Genomic DNA, 19,452 nt, shown 5'->3' with positions numbered 1-19,452 from the left:
TCTTGCAGTTTGTGGGTTTAAGCCCTGCATCGGGTTCTGTGCTGACTGCTGACAACTTGGAGCCTGAAGCCTGCTTTGGGTTCTGTGTCTCCCTCTCTCTCTGCCCCTCCCCTGCTCACACTCTGTCTCCTTCTCTCCCTCAAAAATAAATATTAGGAAAAAAATTTTAAGTAGTATTATCTACGCTAGCCACATTATGGAAACAGCCCAAGTGTCCACTAACTGATGAATAAGGAAGAAGTGGTATATATACACAATGAAATATTACTCAGACATAAAAAAATGAAATCTTGCCATTTGAAATAACATGGATGGAGCTAGAGAGTATTATACTAAACAAAATAAGTCAATCAGACAAAGACAAATACCACATGCTTTCAATCATATGTGGAATTTAAGAAACAAAACAGGTAAAATTATGGGAAGTGGGGTGGGGGGGAAGCGAAGAAAGGGAAACAAATGACACGAGAGTCTTAATGATAGAGAAAAGGCTGGGTTGACGGAGGTAGGTGGGTACGAGATGGGCTAGATGGGTGCTGGGTGCTAAAGAGGGTACTTGTGATGAGCACTGGGTGCTGTATGTAAGTGATGAATCACTGAATTCTATTCCTGAAACCAATATTGCAGTGTATGTTAACTGAAATTTAAATTAAAAAAAAAAAAAGTTTATTCCTACATCCTAACTCTGAGACCTGTGAATGTGACCTTAATGTGTGCAAAAAGGGTCATTGCACATGTAATTAACTCAGGGATCTTGAGAAGAGATTATGCTGGATTATCCAGTTGGACCCAAAATCCAATGACGAATGTCCTTTTATGAGACACAAGGAGGAAGGGAAGGCCATGTGAGGACAAAGGCAGAGTCTGGCGTGATACAGTCACAAACAAAGAACATCTTAGAGCCACTAGAATCAAGGAAAGGTTCTCCCTCGGAGCCTTTGTAGGAAGTGCAGCCCTGCTGACACCTTGATTTCTAACTTCTGGCATCCAGAACTGTGAGAGGAAAAAATTCTGTTGTTTTAAGCTACCAAGTTTGTAGTAACTTGTTATGGCAGTCATACTTTCATAGATGGGGAAATTGAAGATGCTCAGGAAACAAGTGAGTAGTGAGACTGACCACAGCTCACAGGGTACCATGAGTGATACTGTGGATACTGTGGTGGAGTCAGAGCAAAGACAAGGAACTCACTTTGTGAGAAGCTATTAGGACGCCTGCAGCAGATAAAGCCTTTCTTGAGAAGAAAGGCTCAAAAACTTCTGACAGAGAAGAGTGAAGAGAAGAGAGAGCCTAGCCTGGTGATGGAAACCCCCCAAAAAAGGAAGGGAAAGGGTAGGGGTAAACAGGAGAGGGAGGTATGAAAGACAACACTGCAAGGGCAGTGTGTTTTAGGTTTTGGGAGCTTCTTGGACCCTAGCCTAAGAGTCTCCAGGGTCCATCACATTTGTAAAGGCAATGGTTACACACTTCAGAAAACTTTCAGATTAGGTTTATTACAAAGCCAACACGAAGGTGTTGAAAAAAATCCTTTTTCTTCATTTAAAAAATTCTGTTCAAAGGGTGCCTGGGTGGCTTAGTTGGTTGAGCATCTGACTCTTGATTTCAGCTGAGGTCATGATCCCATGGTTTGTGGGATCGAGCCCTGCATCAGGCTTTGTGCTGATATAGCGTGGAGCCTGTTTAGGATTCTCTCTCCCTCTCTTTGCCCCTCTCTGGCTTGCTCTTTCTCTCAAAATAAATAAATAAACTTTAAATAATTCTGTTCAACCTTGCCTTATTCAGAACAATCTTCCAAAATTTTGCCAATTCCTGATCAGCTAGAAACCCTTGTTAAAATCCCCCACTAATGAGGTTTATGTGCACTCATGAGAGCTCTACTTAGTTGGAATCTGGGTGAGGACATGCTAGACTGTCTTTCACATTTCTTTTTTAAAAATTTTAAACAGGATTTGCTAAACAACAGTACAGTATAACAACAAAAGAAACAAGTTATTTACGGACAGTATTAACATGGCAACTCATATTTAGAAGGCATTTTGCAATTTATGAAATGTTTTTATACCCTTCTCATTTAGCTTTCACAATAATCATCAAGGATATTATAATACTCATTATCTGTGTATTGTAGTTAAGGAAAATAAAGTGGCTCTGGAAGGTTAAGTGTTTGCAAAGTCCCATAATTAGTAAGAGAAGTGAGAGTTCAAAGTATATCCTTTAAATCCAAATTCTGTGCTCTCTCCCACCATATGTTTTAGCAAAAGTACTTTCATATAGAAAACTGAATTTACTCATGAAGAGTTAACATTTAAATTTGAGTGTCAACAGTTCTCCCAAGCGTGAGCATGACTTCCCTCATCTACATTCCTGCCAACCATGTAATAGAAAGTACTCAAAAGTCATAAAATTGTTTCTTTAAAATATTTTATTCCTCAGTCTTCACTAGAATTGGTTACAATGAGGTCTTATTAAGGTTTGTTTAATCTGCATAAAAGAGTTTGTTGACTTATGCAAATTTAAAAATCACAACTTAAAATGTAAAAGACATTAAATCAATATAACACATTTAAGGATGCAGAACATATTAAGGATGCCTAACTTCCTGGGTTAATGTCACATTTGAAAGTGTTAACTTCCTCAATTTTTCTCTGTGAATGAATTTTTCTTCAGAACGAAAGAAACCAGTTTTCTCTAGAGAACATTTGCAAGACTTCATAACAACAATAAAAAAATCCAACCTCAAATTTGTGATTTGCAAAAGAATTATCCAGCATGATTTGAGGAAGAAATAGTCTTATAAAATTGAGTTCCGAAATGGGCCCCAGGGCCATTCTTGTGTTTTCCCTTTGCTTTATATATAATCCTACCTAGTCCACTCTTTGTGCCTTTGGCATTGTTGAGAGTAAAAACCAACTTCCAGTGTATAATGAAGAGTAACATGAAACTTCAAATTCTAATATTTCCTATTTCTACAACACTGTGATTCTGCTAGTTCCTGCCCTGACATCTCTCCCTTTCTTTTCATTTCTAACTCACCCTGCTTTTGTTCCAAGATCCATTTCACCACTAGGCAGCTCAAGTGATACATGAAAGCTGAAAGCTTCCTGTTGCTCCAGGATAGCCTTTCTTAAGTCTAAGACAGTGATTTTCAAAGTGTGATCCCTGGACCAAAGTTTCAGCATCACTAGAAACTTAGAAGCACAAATTACTGTCCCTACCCCACATCTACTGAATCAGAAGCTCTGGGAGTGTGGCCCAGCAATCTGTGTATAAACAAGTCTTCAGGTGATGATGTTGCATGACTAAATTTAAAACCATTGCTGTAAGCCAGTGATTCTCAGCTCTGATTGTGTATTAGAATCATCTGATGTCCAGTTGCCACACTTTCCACTATGTCCCCCAAAGATTCTGATTTAATTGATATAGGGTAGGGTTGAGCAAGGGGATTTGTCAAAAGCTTTCCAGGTGATTCCAGTTTAAAGCCAAGTTTGAGAAACATTGATGAAAGCCAATCAGAATAATCTAGCCTGAAATACTGAATCGCAGTTTTGATGAAACGGATGTATCCATTTCCATAAGGCTGAATGAATACCAAATGTGTTATTACCATTATTATAGCCACCGGCGGTAGCATGAGAGAAATGCAGGCTAATAAATTGCTCTTAGCTACTAAATAGGACACGCTGTTTTATTTCAACAAGAGCAGAATCTTTAGTAGCCTCAAGAGTGACAGATTTGCAAGGGGTGGTAGACAGCCCAACAGCTACTGGCAGTGAAGGCACGCTCAACTGGTATGTTTTGTATGGGAAGGGGTAAAAATCATTTGGAAAAGAATTTGTGGTAAGCCAGGATTTGAACCCAAGCAGTCTTAATCCAGAATCTAAACCCTTAACCATGGTTGCCACACTGTTACTGTCTGTGGATATTATGAACAAGCAGTAAAAGGCAAGGGAAGACACCTTCAATGGCAGTGGAGATGAACATCTTTCATTTCATATGTGTCCATACTGCAGTATGTTTATGACTGCTTGTTAAATCTAGAAGAGCCTACGTTTCTGGACTCAATACTTGTTTGGATCTAAGCTGACCTAAACTTACGATTTATATCAACTCTCCCTCCTCAATCTTAGGGAAAAATTTCCTCTCACTTATCAGGAGAAACAAACCATGAAGACAGAACACATGAGTCAACTTCAGTTAATTCAGTAAATGCAAGACATTCAACAGCAAGCAAGATATATCAATAATAATACAGAGTGTGATTCAAGAAATACAAATGCCTGATTATAGAGCAACACTTAACTTACTAAATATAACCACTCCTTGACTCTACCCGAACAACTTTAATTTGAATAGATATTGGTATGTAAAAACTTACTTTCATAAGCTCATAATAATTATCTTGGTATTGTTAACCAAGTAGCAAAGTATCCAGCACTTAGGCAAAGATCAAATCTGCTAACTCAGGACTCAGTGCCTCCCCAGCAGTGTCATGTTCTTAAAAGGTTTTTGATGATGTTCCTTACTTTCCATTATTCTTTTTTTTTTTTAATATAAAATTGTGATATGGCTTGGGAGAAGCAGTCTTGATCATGTCAACTCTTTCCTCTGTAGAATGTGACTAATGATAATTAATGTCCCTCTTGCCTTAATAGATATCCTGAGGATCAAATTCTGTGAAAATGTTTGATGAATCAGAAAGTCCCATGTAAATGTTACAGTAGAGATCCTGGTTAGGTTGTACCTCTCTCTTGAAGACAGAAGACCTGGTAAGAAAACTGACATTTACTGTAGGTCTTCTATGTGCTGTGTTATCTCACTCAATACCATCTTATGTATGGGTGGTCATATCCCATTTTACATGAGGTACATGGAGGTAAAGTAATTTCCCTAACATAAGCCACCTACTAAGTGGTAGGGTGAGGATCTGAACCCAGGTCTGCCACTCAAAAACTCAGGTATTCTTAGCATTAGATTCATACTTACTTTATGTTGTAAAAAAGAAAAATGAATGCAGCACTTGATTTTTACATAACTGTGAAGGTTCTCACCACCACCCTCACCCTCAAGATTTCAGTTGTTTCAAAGTATCATATAAAATGTGTTAAACCTTACCAAAGAGCTAAAACTGGCAGGACGAAACACTCAATGCTGCACTGTGGAATAGAGCTCAAGAAATAAAACAAATTAGACACAGTCAGTTGTAATACAAGTAAAATATTAAAATCTCAATTTCACAGTCTGCCAAAGACTGCATCTCTTAGCCCCTATCAGACACACATAAGCCCCAATGACTACTGATTGTGATGCAATGATCCAGAGAGAGCCTGGATTTTTTTTTTAATGTTTGTTTATTTTTGAGAGATAGACAAACAGCATGAGCGGGGGAGGGGCAGAGACAGATTGAGAGAGAGGGAGAGAGACCTAGAATCTGAAACAGGCTCCAGGCTCTAAGCTGTCAGCACAGAGCCTGACGTGAGGCTCAAACTCTGAACAGCAAGATCATGACATGAGCCGAAGTCAGACGCTTAACAGACTGAGCCACCAGGCGCCCCAAGCCTGGATTTTTTTCTTAAAGCTTCACCTGTCATCATTAATAGGATGCAAACTTTACCAACGACGGGTCAGAACACCTCTAACCAGCCATATGGACAGCACAGAGGTCACACTACTGATTTTTCCTGTATGTGGTGGAGACACACAGGCAGGATGAAAAAACAGGTGTGAACAAAGAGATCAGAGAGACTTGGATGTGAATTCCAACTCCATCACTCACTACTTGGTCACCCTGGGACAGTCCTTAACTTACTCATCGGTTAACACTTCTTTATCTTGAAGCATTTGCCTCTGGAATGAATGACATGATATAAACTAATAGGCAGATGTCTGTGAATACAGTAGGCACTCAAGAGGGAGTGGCTTCTTTGATGATAAAGATGACTCATGAACTCACTCATGTCCATTAGTAAGTAGTTGCTTTTTTTTTTTTTTTAAACAAATACTCTCTGTAGTAGACTAAGGAGGATTACAAATTCTTAACTAATCTTCCCTTTGAGAGCTGGCGTTCAATTACTCTTCCCTTGAATAAGGGTTGGTCTAAGTGATTCCTTTGGCCAATACAGTGTGACTGAAGTATTACTCTTAGGTTTCCAAGCCAATTCATAACATGCCTTGTAGGTTTTGCCCTGGCCTCACAGTCATGATTTGCAATACAAGAAGTCTGATTACCATGAAGCCACTATGCTGCCTCACATGAAGCCCCCACTTAGTCATGTGAAAAGGCCTCAGGGTAAAAAGATGTTGGCAGGCCCCAGGCTGTCCAACCTCCAGCCCAGATCCTAGATACTATGGAGTCTCCGCCAACCCCTGCCCAAATTGCAGGTTCATGAGCAATATATGTGACTGTTGTTGTTTCTAGTTACAAAGTTCTGGGCTGGTTTGTTACAAAACCCCTGCCCAAATTGCAGGTTCATGAGCAATATATGTGACTGTTGTTGTTTCTAGCTACAAAGTTCTGGGCTGGTTTGGTAACAAAATATAACCAGAACACTCTACCAGGTTTCCCCCCAAATTAAAAACATCAATTTGCTGAATTACATAAAGTAACATGGTAAGTCTATATTTAGAGAACTCTAGTTCTCAAGTCTGTTTTAGACACTGAATAAAATATACTGTTTGTGGATAACTTTAATCCAGGCGTAATTTAATAATTAGCTAACCCATGACACATACGAGCTATTGAGGGTGAATTGTGTCAGAGTTTTAGCTAAGGTTTTACAAAATATCCAATTCTCTTGAGGAAAAAAAAATGCTATAAATAACAACCCCTCATCTCCATGAACTTGTGAAAACCATTCTCTGAAGTGAGACTAATTGACCAGTGCCCGAGTGCTCCACCCTCCCAGCTCTGTACAAAGCGGGACTCCCACAGTCAGCTACCTAGTAACCAGGGTGGTTTATTAAGGGTCACTACCACCTACCTCCTAACTAGCAGGAAACTACCTACTCTGGGCTGCTTGCATGTCAAAGCAAGGCTGCAAACAATGAAACTGTTAAGACAAAGTTGACTTCTGCAGCTATCCAGATGTTTGAGGAAAACTCTTTCAGCTTTCATATAGGCTCTATTTGGGAGGATGGACCTCATTAGCATCCAACACTTGATCTCTGACTCATATAATACTTACCTGATGCCTTTCAAATAATACATGACCTTTTTTTTTTTTTAATTTTTTTTCAACGTTTTTTATTTATTTTTGGGACAGAGAGAGACAGAGCATGAGCGGGGGAGGGGCAGAGAGAGAGGGAGACACAGAATCGGAAACAGGCTCCAGGCTCTGAACCATCAGCCCAGAGCCTGACGCGGGGCTCGAACTCACAGACCACGAGATCGTGACCTGGCTGAAGTCAGACGCTTAACCGACTGCGCCACCCAGGCGCCTCTAATACATGACCTTTTAATATTACTTGAACTCTGGGGCATACAACCAGCATAGGTGATGAACTCAACAAACATTTTGCTGCCTCCCAAATCTACTAAGCTCTTTTTCATTTCCTGTTTCTTCTGCCTACAAAGCTTGCTTTCCCTTCTTGATGGGGAGTGTATCTGTGTGTGTGTGTGTGTATAATCCTTTTTAACCTTTAAATGATCCCTCTCCCATCAAGGCAGAGTTAATCATTAGTTGATTGACTGCTTCTTCAATCTGTAAAGCCTTTTTTTCTAACAAGCCAGCTTACTACTAAAAAAAAAAAAAAGGCAACAAACCCACAGTACTATAGAATACATGGAAAAAGAACATGAAAGAGTCCATATAATTTGGTGACATTTCACCAGCTGAAAAGAGGCTGATGTGATCTGTGTTTCAGGGATTAGAATTTAGTAGCAGAAATAAGTTAATTAAAAACCTAACCAGAATACTTTCTGTAAATAAAGTGCTTTGCACTGGAAGTGCAACATAACCTGAACTGATAAATTCTAAGGGCCAACTGGTGATTTGCATCTCAATCTCTCCTTATGTTATTTTCTTGGCTAAATTTAAAAAGGAACCATCCAGTGTAGGAAAGATAGATCTTTTTTATACCTCAGCAAGAACCAGACAAACACAGTGAACTCCAGGTTTTCCCAACCCAATGGCTTTGATTTGACTGGAATGGGCAATGTCTATTGTCTTAAGTGGGTAAATCTGAACATCAAACCCACCACTGGTATTGGTATTGGTTTTTATGTTCATTAACAATTGCAATCCCAACTAGAGATTTGTGGCACAACCCCCCCAAACACATGAGCAATATGCATAAAGTCATAAATGCTATTCGTTCTACCACCAAACCTAAAGAAATCACATTTTAATCATTCATTATTTAAGAACACACATAACTAAAGGTTGTATAGTCACCGAATGGTAACAAGTTCTATGTGACAAAATTCACAAAACACAGCCTAACATTCCTTCTTCATAAGGAACCTACAGAAAGTCATACTGGAACCCTTTATTCTGCCACAAAACCAAGAACAATAATGTTTTTGACACTCATCCTTGAATAAACTATGATTAACATGCCAATTTAGTATTATTATAATGGAATCTACATCACAACAGATGCCCAAAGCAATAGAATGACTTAATGCTTGACACTTTAACTACCTAGATCAAACAGAGGGAAAATTTTCTATTGAGAAAACCCTGGTCTTCCTCCAGAAAATGTATTAAATTTCTGGCACTGGACAAACAATAACATTGGTATATTCTAAAAGAAATGTGACATCAACTTACATAACAGTTGGCAATAGAGGGCCTGTAAACTTCTCTTCATGGTATCATCTGGTCCTGCTTGTCCTCCAGTTTATTCATGATTCTGTCTAGGAAATCAGGAGAAGACAATTGTTACACCTGGGGAACATAATTCAAGTCAATCAAAAAGAACTCCATCCTTAAAATACCTGACTTTGAAGAGGAAAATTCTTGGAATAAGGATACACCAGCAACTATTTTTTTTTAATTTTTTAATGTTTATTTAATTTTGATAGAGGGAGAGACAGAGCATGAGCAGGAGGCGGGGAGGAGGGGGGTTGGGGAGAGATGGAAACACAGAATCTGAAGAAGCTCCAGGCTCTGAGCTGCCAGCACAGAGCCCAACACGGGGCTCCAACTCACAGTGAGATCATGACCTAAGCCAAAGTACAACACTTAGCTGAGCCATCCAGTCGGCCCCATCAGAGTCTAATTTACAACAGTCTATGTTATACAAATACCAATTCATCGACTGGTTAAATACTGAAACTCTATACACCACTGAAGGAAACTCATGTGGGCAATTAGAGAGTGAGAGTCTGACTGGAACTTTTGAGGATTTCCACTTAGCTTCTCCTGAATCTCTAGTTTTGAAACAGGAAAAACAAAAAATTTCTTATCTCATTTCTTTTATGGTGTTCACCAAACAAAACCACCCAAAAAGCTTTACCACATGTTAAGTTGTATTATGTTAAATAACTTTTCCATTATTTTCTGGTTATAACAGATAATCCAGTATAGAATATCTGGAAAATAAAGCTAAATGAAATAGAGATAAGAATCTATAAGGAAATACAAATTACCTATCTCTCCAGCCTTTCAACATGCACTTCTATCGATCTGTCTCACTTTATCTATTATACTTTAGTTTGTTTTTAAGTAGGCTCCGTATCCAACGAGGGGCTGGAACTCATGACACTCAGATCAAAAGTCACATGCTCTACCGATTAAGCCAGTCAGGAGCCGCCTCTATTATACATTCTAATTTTTCTCCCTAGCAGAAAAATTTTCTTGTGTTACTATTTACTACTTTATTTTAAATGGCACACAGTATTTCTTTAAGGTAAATCCCTAGAAATGGAACCACGAGGACACAAGGCTTTTGAAATATACTGCCAAATTACCCTTTGTCCATACCAGTAAGTGGGAATATCCATTACACTACAACCTACCCAATGATGGAAATTTATAATTTCTTTCCATCTTTGCCAATAAATAAGCAAATATTTCATCTTATTGCTTTAATTTGCATTTTATATGTTTATTCATCATTTGTCTTTTTAAAATTTTTAGTTCACATTTGACAAAGATCCTTTAGTCAGGCTCCTGGACCTTCTCTTAGGTCCATTCACACACTTATTAACACCTAGTTTCAGCAAGAACACCTGCTAACTCAGTTTGACCAGAACCCTCCACCCTCAGTATCCATCAAGCCCCAGGTGATAATTACCCTGGCCTGTCTTTAGCAAGAATCTTGTTAGGTCAGTTTAGCCAAAACCCTTTACCCCTGATGTTTCCTCTTAGTCATTTTCCATCCACTGACTCCCACCCTGATCCTTGGCTATAAACGGCCACTGGCCCAAGCTGTGTTCAGAGTTGAGCCCAATCTCTCTCCCCAACTATTATATCCCATTGCATGGTTCCCTATACTTGTCCTGAAGGTCCTGAATAGAGCCTGACGCACCATCCTTAACAAATGTCATTGAATATCTTTTTCTTTAACGCTTTCTTTAACCATTCCCTACTGGCATGCTGCATTATTTTCTCATAATATCCCAAGTGGAACAGATTTATCTTTAAAATGTTTGTGTTGAGATATAATCCATGTATTATTAAATTCAGCCTTTTATTTTATTTTTAGTTTTTTTTTAATGTTTATTTTTAAAAAAAATTTTTTTTCAACGTTTTTTATTTATTTTTGGGACAGAGAGAGACAGAGCATGAACGGGGCAGGGGCAGAGAGAGAGGGAGACACAGAATCGGAAACAGGCTCCAGGCTCCGAGCCATCAGCCCAGAGCCTGATGCGGGGCTCGAACTCACGGGACCGCGAGATCGTGAGCTGGCTGAAGTCGGACGCTTAACCGACTGCGCCACCCAGGCGCCCCTTAATATTTATTTATTTTTGAGACAGAGAGAGACAGAGCATGAACGGGGAGCATCAGAGAGAGGGAGACACAGAATCTGAAACAGGCTCCAGGCTCTGAGCTGCCAGCACAGAGCCCGATGCGGGGCTCAAACTCACGGACCGCGAGATCATGACCTGAGCCAAAGTCGGCTGCTTAACCAACTGAGCCACCCAGGTGCCCCAAATTCAGCCTTTTAAATATACAATTCAGTGGTCATTAATATATTCAAGTTGTGTAACCATCACCAGTACCTAATTCCAGAACATTTTTCATCATTCTAAAAAAACAAACAAACAAACAAAAAAAAAAACCCCTAAAAAACAAAATCCAAAAACTCCTATATTTAATTAGCAGTCATTTTCCTTCTCCCCTCTTCCCAGCCCCTGACAACTACTAATCTGCTATACACATTTGCTCATTCTGTACATTTCACATAAATAGAATCATACAATGCGTAGTTTTTGTATATGGCTCTTTCACTTAGCATAATGTTTCTTAGGTTCATCCATGTTGTAAAACATCATTTGCTTTTTGTAAGAATGATACACACACACACCAATCCACACACAGCCATGGTTAGAGAGGCCTTCTTTAGTCCAGGATTACATAAATAGTCGCCTGTATTTTCTTCTGGTATTTTTTATTTCCTTTAGATCTGTTTCTGGACTTTGTGTTACATTTTACATCTCTGTTCATTCTTCTACTATAATAATAAGCGTTGTTTAAATTAAACTCTTGGTAAAGTTAGTCCTCCATTATTACTTTTTATGATTTATCTTGTTCTTTGAGTATGTTTTTCCCCGAAATTAACTTTATCATTTTATTAAATTCCAGAAAAAATATCATTGGTATTATAGATGTAATTATCTTCTACTTACTTTATTAATTTGGTAAAGACTTGATCTCTTCAAAATCTGAATGTAGTGAGGAGAAAAATAAAATTTTAAAAACTGTAGCTATGAAGATCAAAAGAATTCTTTTCAGAGAGTGAGAAGAAGCACTTTTTTGGGTATGGGCACAATAGCTCAATGACTAATTAAAGCCCCCCTGAGAGTGCTCTGGATGAGCAAGAGGGAGAAAAAGAGATCAACTGTTCTCCATTATAAAAATAACAGATTTCAGTTCTCTAAGGTAGGAAATAGGGGCTAAGCAGTCCAGAAATCAGAGGCTAAAGAGAGGATACACAAGACATGTTGAAAGACAGAAAAAGGGCAATTCCAAAAGATAGGAGTAGGTGGGACCCAAGAATAAAAGATAAAGTGAGAAATTTCCCAGAGGGGATGACCCATAAACTTTAAGATGTGTAACATTTAATTTTTGTTTGTTTTATGCTATTTTTACTTATACACTACATCTATTCTTCCCCTCCACAATGCTTATCCACCACCAGTACCCTCAAAAATCTCAGCAAAAGTCTTGTACAAAACAGCCTTACATCAGTAGTGCTCAGATGGGCAAGGACAGAAGAGACTATGTTCCAAGACAAGGGTGCCATGAATAGAATGGAGCCATAGGAGTCCTAAGCAACGGTTAGTGGGCATCTATGGAGGGTTTAGGACACAGTAAGCACTCAATTGTAAAGTGATTAAATATATGAATGAATAAATAAATGATTAAATAACAGGAGAGCAGAGAAACAGTTGTAGTTTATATTGATTAAGGAGAACATAAGCCCCTCAGTCATCTCTAAAAATGCTGAGAGATTTTTGAGAAATTGTTTGACTTTGGACAATATATACAATAGAGACATTTTATTCACATATCAAAGAAACAACTGAGCTCATAAATTGGGCACTTGGTATCATCTGGGTTATACAGGGGTATCCCAACTATAAGCACCACATGGCTTGTAAATTTTCAAAATTAATCTTTATTTAGGTCTTTTTGTGGAGTTTTTTTTGTGTGGGTTTTTATTATTTTAATTCCAGTATAGTTAATAGTTTTGTGGAGTTTTATAGTGTTTTTCCTTCATTTGAGTTCTATAGTCTTATTGAATTAATTCCTAGGCATTTTATATACATTTTATGTGCATATATACATGTATACATATACACATATATATATATACACATATTTTTTTGCCACTGTTATGGAATTTCTGCTTCCATTATATCTTCTAACTGCCTCTATATGAAAATGACTGAATTTTGTGTATTCATTTTGTGACCTAACCAAAGTCACTTAGTTCTAACAATGGTTTCTCACCTGAGTCTCTTGGGTGGGTAGTTGTGCTTTGGATAGACAGAGAGGCACAATGAGATTCCATCTAAAGCCGTTTTTTAACCATATAGTAGGAAACATTCATTGTATCTGGTCCCTCAGGGAATAATTTAGAAGCTCCAAGGAAGACAACTAATATCTGGGATGAAATTCTAAGAAAGTACAGTTTACAGCCAAGAGACTGAAGAGAGGAGGAGGATGAAAGAACATATTTGCCCAAACATGCAGATACAGTGGCACAGGTGGGGATCTCACTGACTATTAGGCTCAGGGAAAACAAAGAGGTACAAGTAACCTGAATCACTTCTTAAAGAAGGTGAGCCTAAAAGAATCCTACTTTTCCCCGCTTTGGTTTAAATGGAACAGTTCTATCTATTCCACTGATTCAGGAAGGGTAATTTTTCTCTTTCATAGGTCACTTAAAATGTTGCAATTAGAAATGTTCATGTAGCAGAGAAGAAGTAATGAAGAGCCAAATGAAAAGCTCTGATATGTGATGTGTAAACTGACTTGAAATAACAAGTTCATACAGAATAAGGAAGAACAGCCAGGAAAATCCTGGAAAACAACAACACAAAAACCCAATAAGGTAAGGACAGGGGAAAGAGGGACTGTCAGCCCTACCGGACACTGAAACAAACTGTAAGGCCACTACATAATCAAGCCAATTTGGTATTAACACATGAATAGACCCAATTATATATGGAAATTTATATGATAAAAGCAGCATATTAAATTAATAGGCAAAAAGAACTTTTAAGTAAACATTGAGAGATTAGCAGAGTAATATGGGAAAGATAAAATTGTACTAACTTCCAAATATTACACACCAGCATAAATTCAAAGGACTAGACCTTTAAATGTAAAATATGTATACAAATACTAGAAGAAAGAGCAAATTCTACTGGGAGTAGAGAAGCTTTGCTAAATCTAAATCAAAGTTTGAAGCAACAAAGAAAAACATAAACTTTATTACATAAAAATTACAAAGCAAAAACTATAAGTAAAAAAACCCATAAAAACCTAGAAAAAAATGTTTATCTTACAAAAAGCAAAGAGTTAAAATCCCTAAAATTTATTCCTAATCCCCAAATTAATCCTCATGGTGCCTTAGCAATCATTTGTATACATGCTTGCATTGTCCAAAACACATGTTCCCAGCTGAGGTCAAACAAGGCAATGATCTGTCGTCATCTTTATGTTTGTCTTCTTGTTTTAGCTCTCATACTGCGAACAATTATCCTTTCCATAGGCTATTGAGTACTATGTTTTTAACATTTGGGGGCTTTTTATTGTTCTATTTGAAATGGCCTGCAAGCCCAGTGCTGAAGTGCTGTCTAGGGCTCCTAAGTGCAACAAGGCATGAGTTATGGTGCTATTGGCTGTGAGTTCAAAGCTAATGAATTAATAATATATATTACATAAGGTGTCTTTAAACAACAACACATGAAAACAAGGTTACATATGGATCAACTGACAAAAACCTCAGGCTCACAGGAACCTAACCCTTTATTTCCCCTAAGAGCAATGGCTTGTATTTACTATTCAGTATTTATGAAAACTTTATAGAACATAACTGCCATGAATTATGAGAAACAACTATATTTAAGATGAGCTTTAAAATACTTTGCGAGGCAAAGAATAAAGATGACCAACAATTCAGGTGAATAATAAAAGTTGGCACAAAACAAAACAATGGCTCCCCATCTCTTTAGGACTCAGGAAGAACTGATTAAACTAACAGCCAACACCTATAATAGTGCCCTTTGGGAAAATGATGAAGGGGGTCGGGGGAGAAGAACAGGAGAGTTCAAATAACAACTAACATCACAGGCCTGCATAAAAGTTTGGAAAGGGGCATGCATCTCCATTTTATAGGCGAGGACACAGACACCAAAAACTCAGTCTTTGCTCAACATCACATCTACCAGATGTGAGACCTTGAGCTAGTTTCTAGACTTCTCTGATTGGTGGATTTCTTGTTTGTAAATGGGGTAAGAATGGTACTTGATATGCTTGCTGCAAAGACCAGTCAATGCATGCAAAGCACCTGCCCTAGTACCTGGCACACAACAAATGCTCAGAGTGAATACCTAATAGCAGAAAACAAGAAAATGACACATTAGGCCAGAGCTCACCAACCATCTCTGAATTGTGCTTTCCCTAAGCTAGAAATGAAACAAAGACTTTGGGATATTACTCAGATAGTCCCTTTTGTTAAATCCAGTGTCTTATTTAAATTAAATTTATAATTTATTTTTAAGGGTACAAGTTGAACTTTAAGGTTGTTATTTATACCTTTGTTTTCCTTAAAAAGTTATCTGAGGAGGCTTACTACTAGATGCAACTTGTATAACAGATTAACACATCAAAGCACATTAATAATATCAGAAAGGGAGATCCAAAATTATGTGGACAAAGTGGAAATCAATTTTACCATAAAATGCAATGAAACAATAATACTTTTGTCTTGGAGCTTCCTAGAAGTAAATGCAAAAAAGATAGCATAATTTTTTTTTCTGGCTGCATACAGGTACAGTTTGCATTTTGTTCAGGAATACAACCCTTTTCTATCGCTAACTTCTAAGAAAAGATCATTAGACAATTTTTGATAAGCATTAGCATCCTAGTATGAGGATGGAATTCCTCATATTCATTCCATATTCATGGAATATGAACAGATTATTTATTCTTGGCATGGCTGCTCCTTATCAACCCATAATAAAAGCTCAAGTCATGTGTTAAGTAGTAACTCAGGGAAAGCATTTCAATGAGCAGCAGGTGGACCATGCTGTAGGAAAAAGAACCAGGCAGGCCTACCACTGAGTAGCTTTGCTATCTGATCTTAAGCAAGTTACTTAACTTCCCTGATCATCAGCTTTCTCATTTGTAAATGAGGCTGACACCTAAGTCAGAATGGTTAAAACTAATAACTCAGGCAACAACAGATGTTGGTGAGGATGCAGAGAAAGGGGAACACTTTTGCACTGCTGCTGGGAATGAAACTGATGCAGCCATTCTGGAAAACAGTATGGAGGTTCCTCAAAAAATTAAAAATAGAACTACCCCATGACCCAGCAATTGCACTACTAGTTATTTATCCAAAGAATACAAAAATGCTGTTTTGAAGGGGCACATGCACCCCAATGTTTATAGCAGCGCTATTGACAATAGCCAAAGTATGGAAAGAGCCCAAATGTCCATCGACTGATGAATGGATAAAGAAGATGTAGTATATATACAATGAATACTCAGCCATCAAGAAGAATGAAATCTTGCCATCTGCAACAATGTGGACAGAACTAGAGAGTATTATGCTAAGCAAAATAAGCCAATCAGAGAAAGACACATATGATTTCACTCATATGAGGAATTTAAGAACGACAACAGATGAACACAGGGGAAGAGAAGGAAAATTAAGATAAAAACAGAGAGGGAGGAAAACCATAAGAGACTCTTAAATAGACAGACCAAACTGAGGGTTGCTGGAAGGGAAGTGGGTGTAGGGATGGGCTAAATGGGTGATGGGCATTAAGGAGGGCACTTGTTGGGATGAGCACTGGGTGTTATATGTAAGTGATGAATCACTGGGTTCTACTCCTGAAACCAATACCACCCTGTATGTTAACTAACTTGAACTTAAATAAACAAATAATAACAAAAAAGATTACTGAGAGAATTCAATTAAGTGAAGCACCTCCTGTGTATCTAGTACGTTGCTTCTGTCTCTCCCTTTCCCCCAAGCGAATGGCATACAGACTGCTGCTCTTGGTCTTGTGAAGATAGAGAAAATCAGGAAAGTGAAAGGAACTGATATTCAGCAAGTTACCCCAGGGCCTGAGTATCATGAGCAGTGGGTTACTTCAGGAAAGCAAATATGAAGGTTTCTTAGGCTCACTTACATCATAAGTCACAAATAGATGCATGTATCCACAGGGCTAAGTTTGGGTTAGAAAAGGTTTTTAGTCAAATTCTTTTCATACAGATGATCTGCATATTTAACACAAGAATATCCTTCACTTCCGTAAAGAAATAGATGTTCTTATAATTTTTCCTGAAACTTGTGGCTCTCCCAATCGTTCTTCCAAATTCTGTCAGTTTTGAGCAAGAAATATTTCACTTTCCTCTGAACCTATGATCGACACTGTGAGCCTGACTATAGCCTGTCACTTTGTCTCAGTCCTGGGAGTCTACAGGGAATAGTGGTGACTATGGTGAACTTGAAAGCACAAGGGAATGGTATTTTTAGGCCCTAGCCAACTGTCAGTAGGAAAAGGAGTCTTTTTTTCCCTTAAACTGAAAAATCTTCTCAAAAAAATTTTTCCCTAAATTTTCAAGAGAAGCCATACATCACATCTCTCTCTATTTTAAAACACTAGCAATTAATTCATATGGGGCAAGACTACAAGCCAAAAGAAATAGGACTGTGTGATTTCTGATTTATAAAGGCTTTCATGGTGCAGAACCTGCATGAGCACTTTTCTAGTAAACTAGGAGGAGAATAAATGTCTGTCTGAGGAGAGAACCGTACTGACTTAGGAAGCAGTGCACGCAGATCTACCCTCCACTCTTGGAGCCAGGATCTCACTCAGTAAACTCTGAAGAATAAAAAACACTTCAGTAGTGCCCCTTCCCTCTCTTCCCCTCCATATTTTCTTCTCTGAAAAATAAAAGACAATATTGGAGTCTGTCAGATCCATGAGATGCTGAATTCCAAACAGAAGGACAAAAACAGATCCCTTCTACTAAGGAAAAGCCTACGAAAAGGAATCAATTAATGTAGACTTTGCTTGGAGGACTGAGAAGCAATTGCCTGAGTGTTCAAGACCAGCTGGAGTTTATTTGCATTTGCTGGGGGAGAGTGTTCTGCGGTCCACAGCCACTGAAGTCAGCAAGGGGGTAAAAATAGGACCAGGAGCTTGAGGCTTATTAGAATGACACAGACTTCTTTTTTATGGCATTAAAGTGTATTAAGGACATTTATCTCATTTGAGGAGACAGAAAGGTGCTTGTGCAAGGTGAAGCACACATACCACACTCCCTCTTTTATGGTTTTGGGATTAAAAACTACACATTGAGTTCAGGGAATTAAATGATATTGTAGCAATGCCAAATGCTAAAGGAGGATGTTTTATCATTTTGACTGGACTGCTTATGAAAAAGATTATTTCTTGTCCACAGCAAACACATTCATTTTTTTTTCTTTCTTTTGCAGTGCCTGAAAAATATCTTTAGAAATTGAATTTTGGAACCTAAGAATATGTTTATTTCCTTTGGGAAGCAGCCATTTGTCCTAAAAGATGTGCCAAGTTTTTACAATGGAAAGGGAGGGAAGGCCATATGAAACAGGCAAACTCTTATCACCATGTTTTACATGTGGAGAGAAGATTTAAACAATGCTGCATGCTATGAACAAGCAATACATTTCAGTATGTGAAATTATTCCTAATATCATAGTCCTTGCTAAATTTTAATTTTGATCTCAAGAACAGTCTTTTTTCCCTGCCATTCTTTGTCCTGAGCTTCTCCCATCCAACTTCAATCCACATAAAGACTTCTGTAATTCTTGAGCTAGTGTGAAGACGGTTTTAATTTATGGCTTTGGTTTAATCTCTCAAAATATGTAATTTATGTCTGGTGATTCCATAGGAGATGCAGAGTCTGTTGAATGTATGGCTGGAATAAAAATTATAATGAAATGAAAAATTATGTGGGTACGAGTGAGGTGGGCCAATATAAAACAGATACAGCCTGAAGTTTGAGGCTCTATAGATTCTACCTCAATCTGCGGGCAAGGCCATCAGAGGAATGCAGTACTGTCTGCTCCCAATACAAAGATGTCCTGCAACTCAGTGTTGGTAGTGTTCAAGTCACTCCCTATGTGGTACAGGACCAGGAAGTCACTACTATGCTGCCCACAATACCCAGGGAAGAGAGGAACACTTATAGCCATTACCTGAAGAGTAGGAATTAAGGTGATGGGTAAGATCCGTGTGGGCAAGTTCAGTCCCACAGTGAAGTCACAATATTCCAAGCATTTCTGATAATTCTCAACTTTATTCCTTGCTCCAGGAAGCATGAGTAAAATAATACATTTCATCTCACCTGTGAGGGCCTTAACCAGCCCACTTAACTATGTTGATAATTAGACCTTACTTTGATAACTGGAAGGGTGAGAAGAAATATCTACAAGTATCAAAATTAGTATTCCCAAGACTAGCTGATGGTCAGAATCTATTTTTAAGATAGATTCCTAAGTCTTTCCCTCAGGAATTCTAATTCCCAGTTTCTTAGATGGAGCAATCGAAAAGGCTCCCAAGA

General features: G+C 38.2%; 1 protein-coding gene and 1 long non-coding RNA gene across 6 annotated transcripts in view; one reads left to right on the top strand and one right to left on the bottom strand.

The window, feature by feature from the left end:
- Positions 1 to 19,452, bottom strand: part of TMEM108 (transmembrane protein 108) — a 373,458-nt gene that overhangs the window by 165,984 nt on the left and 188,022 nt on the right. For 2 of the 5 annotated variants that reach the window (XM_040480210.1, XM_040480212.1), the window contains exon 3: positions 8,767 to 8,852. In XM_040480210.1, the coding sequence (XP_040336144.1) occupies positions 8,767 to 8,806 (40 nt within the window). In that variant the 5' untranslated portion in view covers positions 8,807 to 8,852. Of the gene's footprint in view, positions 1 to 8,766; positions 8,854 to 19,452 lie in introns of those variants that run through there. The other 3 variants (XM_040480211.1, XM_040480213.1, XM_040480209.1) reach the window with 3 other exon arrangements.
- On the top strand, positions 1,695 to 18,701 carry LOC121033686 (uncharacterized). The gene is made up of 3 exons (XR_005792062.1): positions 1,695 to 4,764; positions 13,546 to 13,720; positions 18,347 to 18,701. It is a non-coding gene; the product is annotated as an uncharacterized LOC121033686 (long non-coding RNA).

Source organism: Herpailurus yagouaroundi, unplaced genomic scaffold (genome assembly GCF_014898765.1).
Source record: "Herpailurus yagouaroundi ecotype Mexico unplaced genomic scaffold, PumYag 159, whole genome shotgun sequence".
Lineage (NCBI taxonomy): Eukaryota > Metazoa > Chordata > Mammalia > Carnivora > Felidae > Herpailurus > Herpailurus yagouaroundi.
The sequence above is the reverse complement of the archived record's forward strand: the minus strand, read 5'-3'. Positions and strand labels throughout refer to the sequence as shown.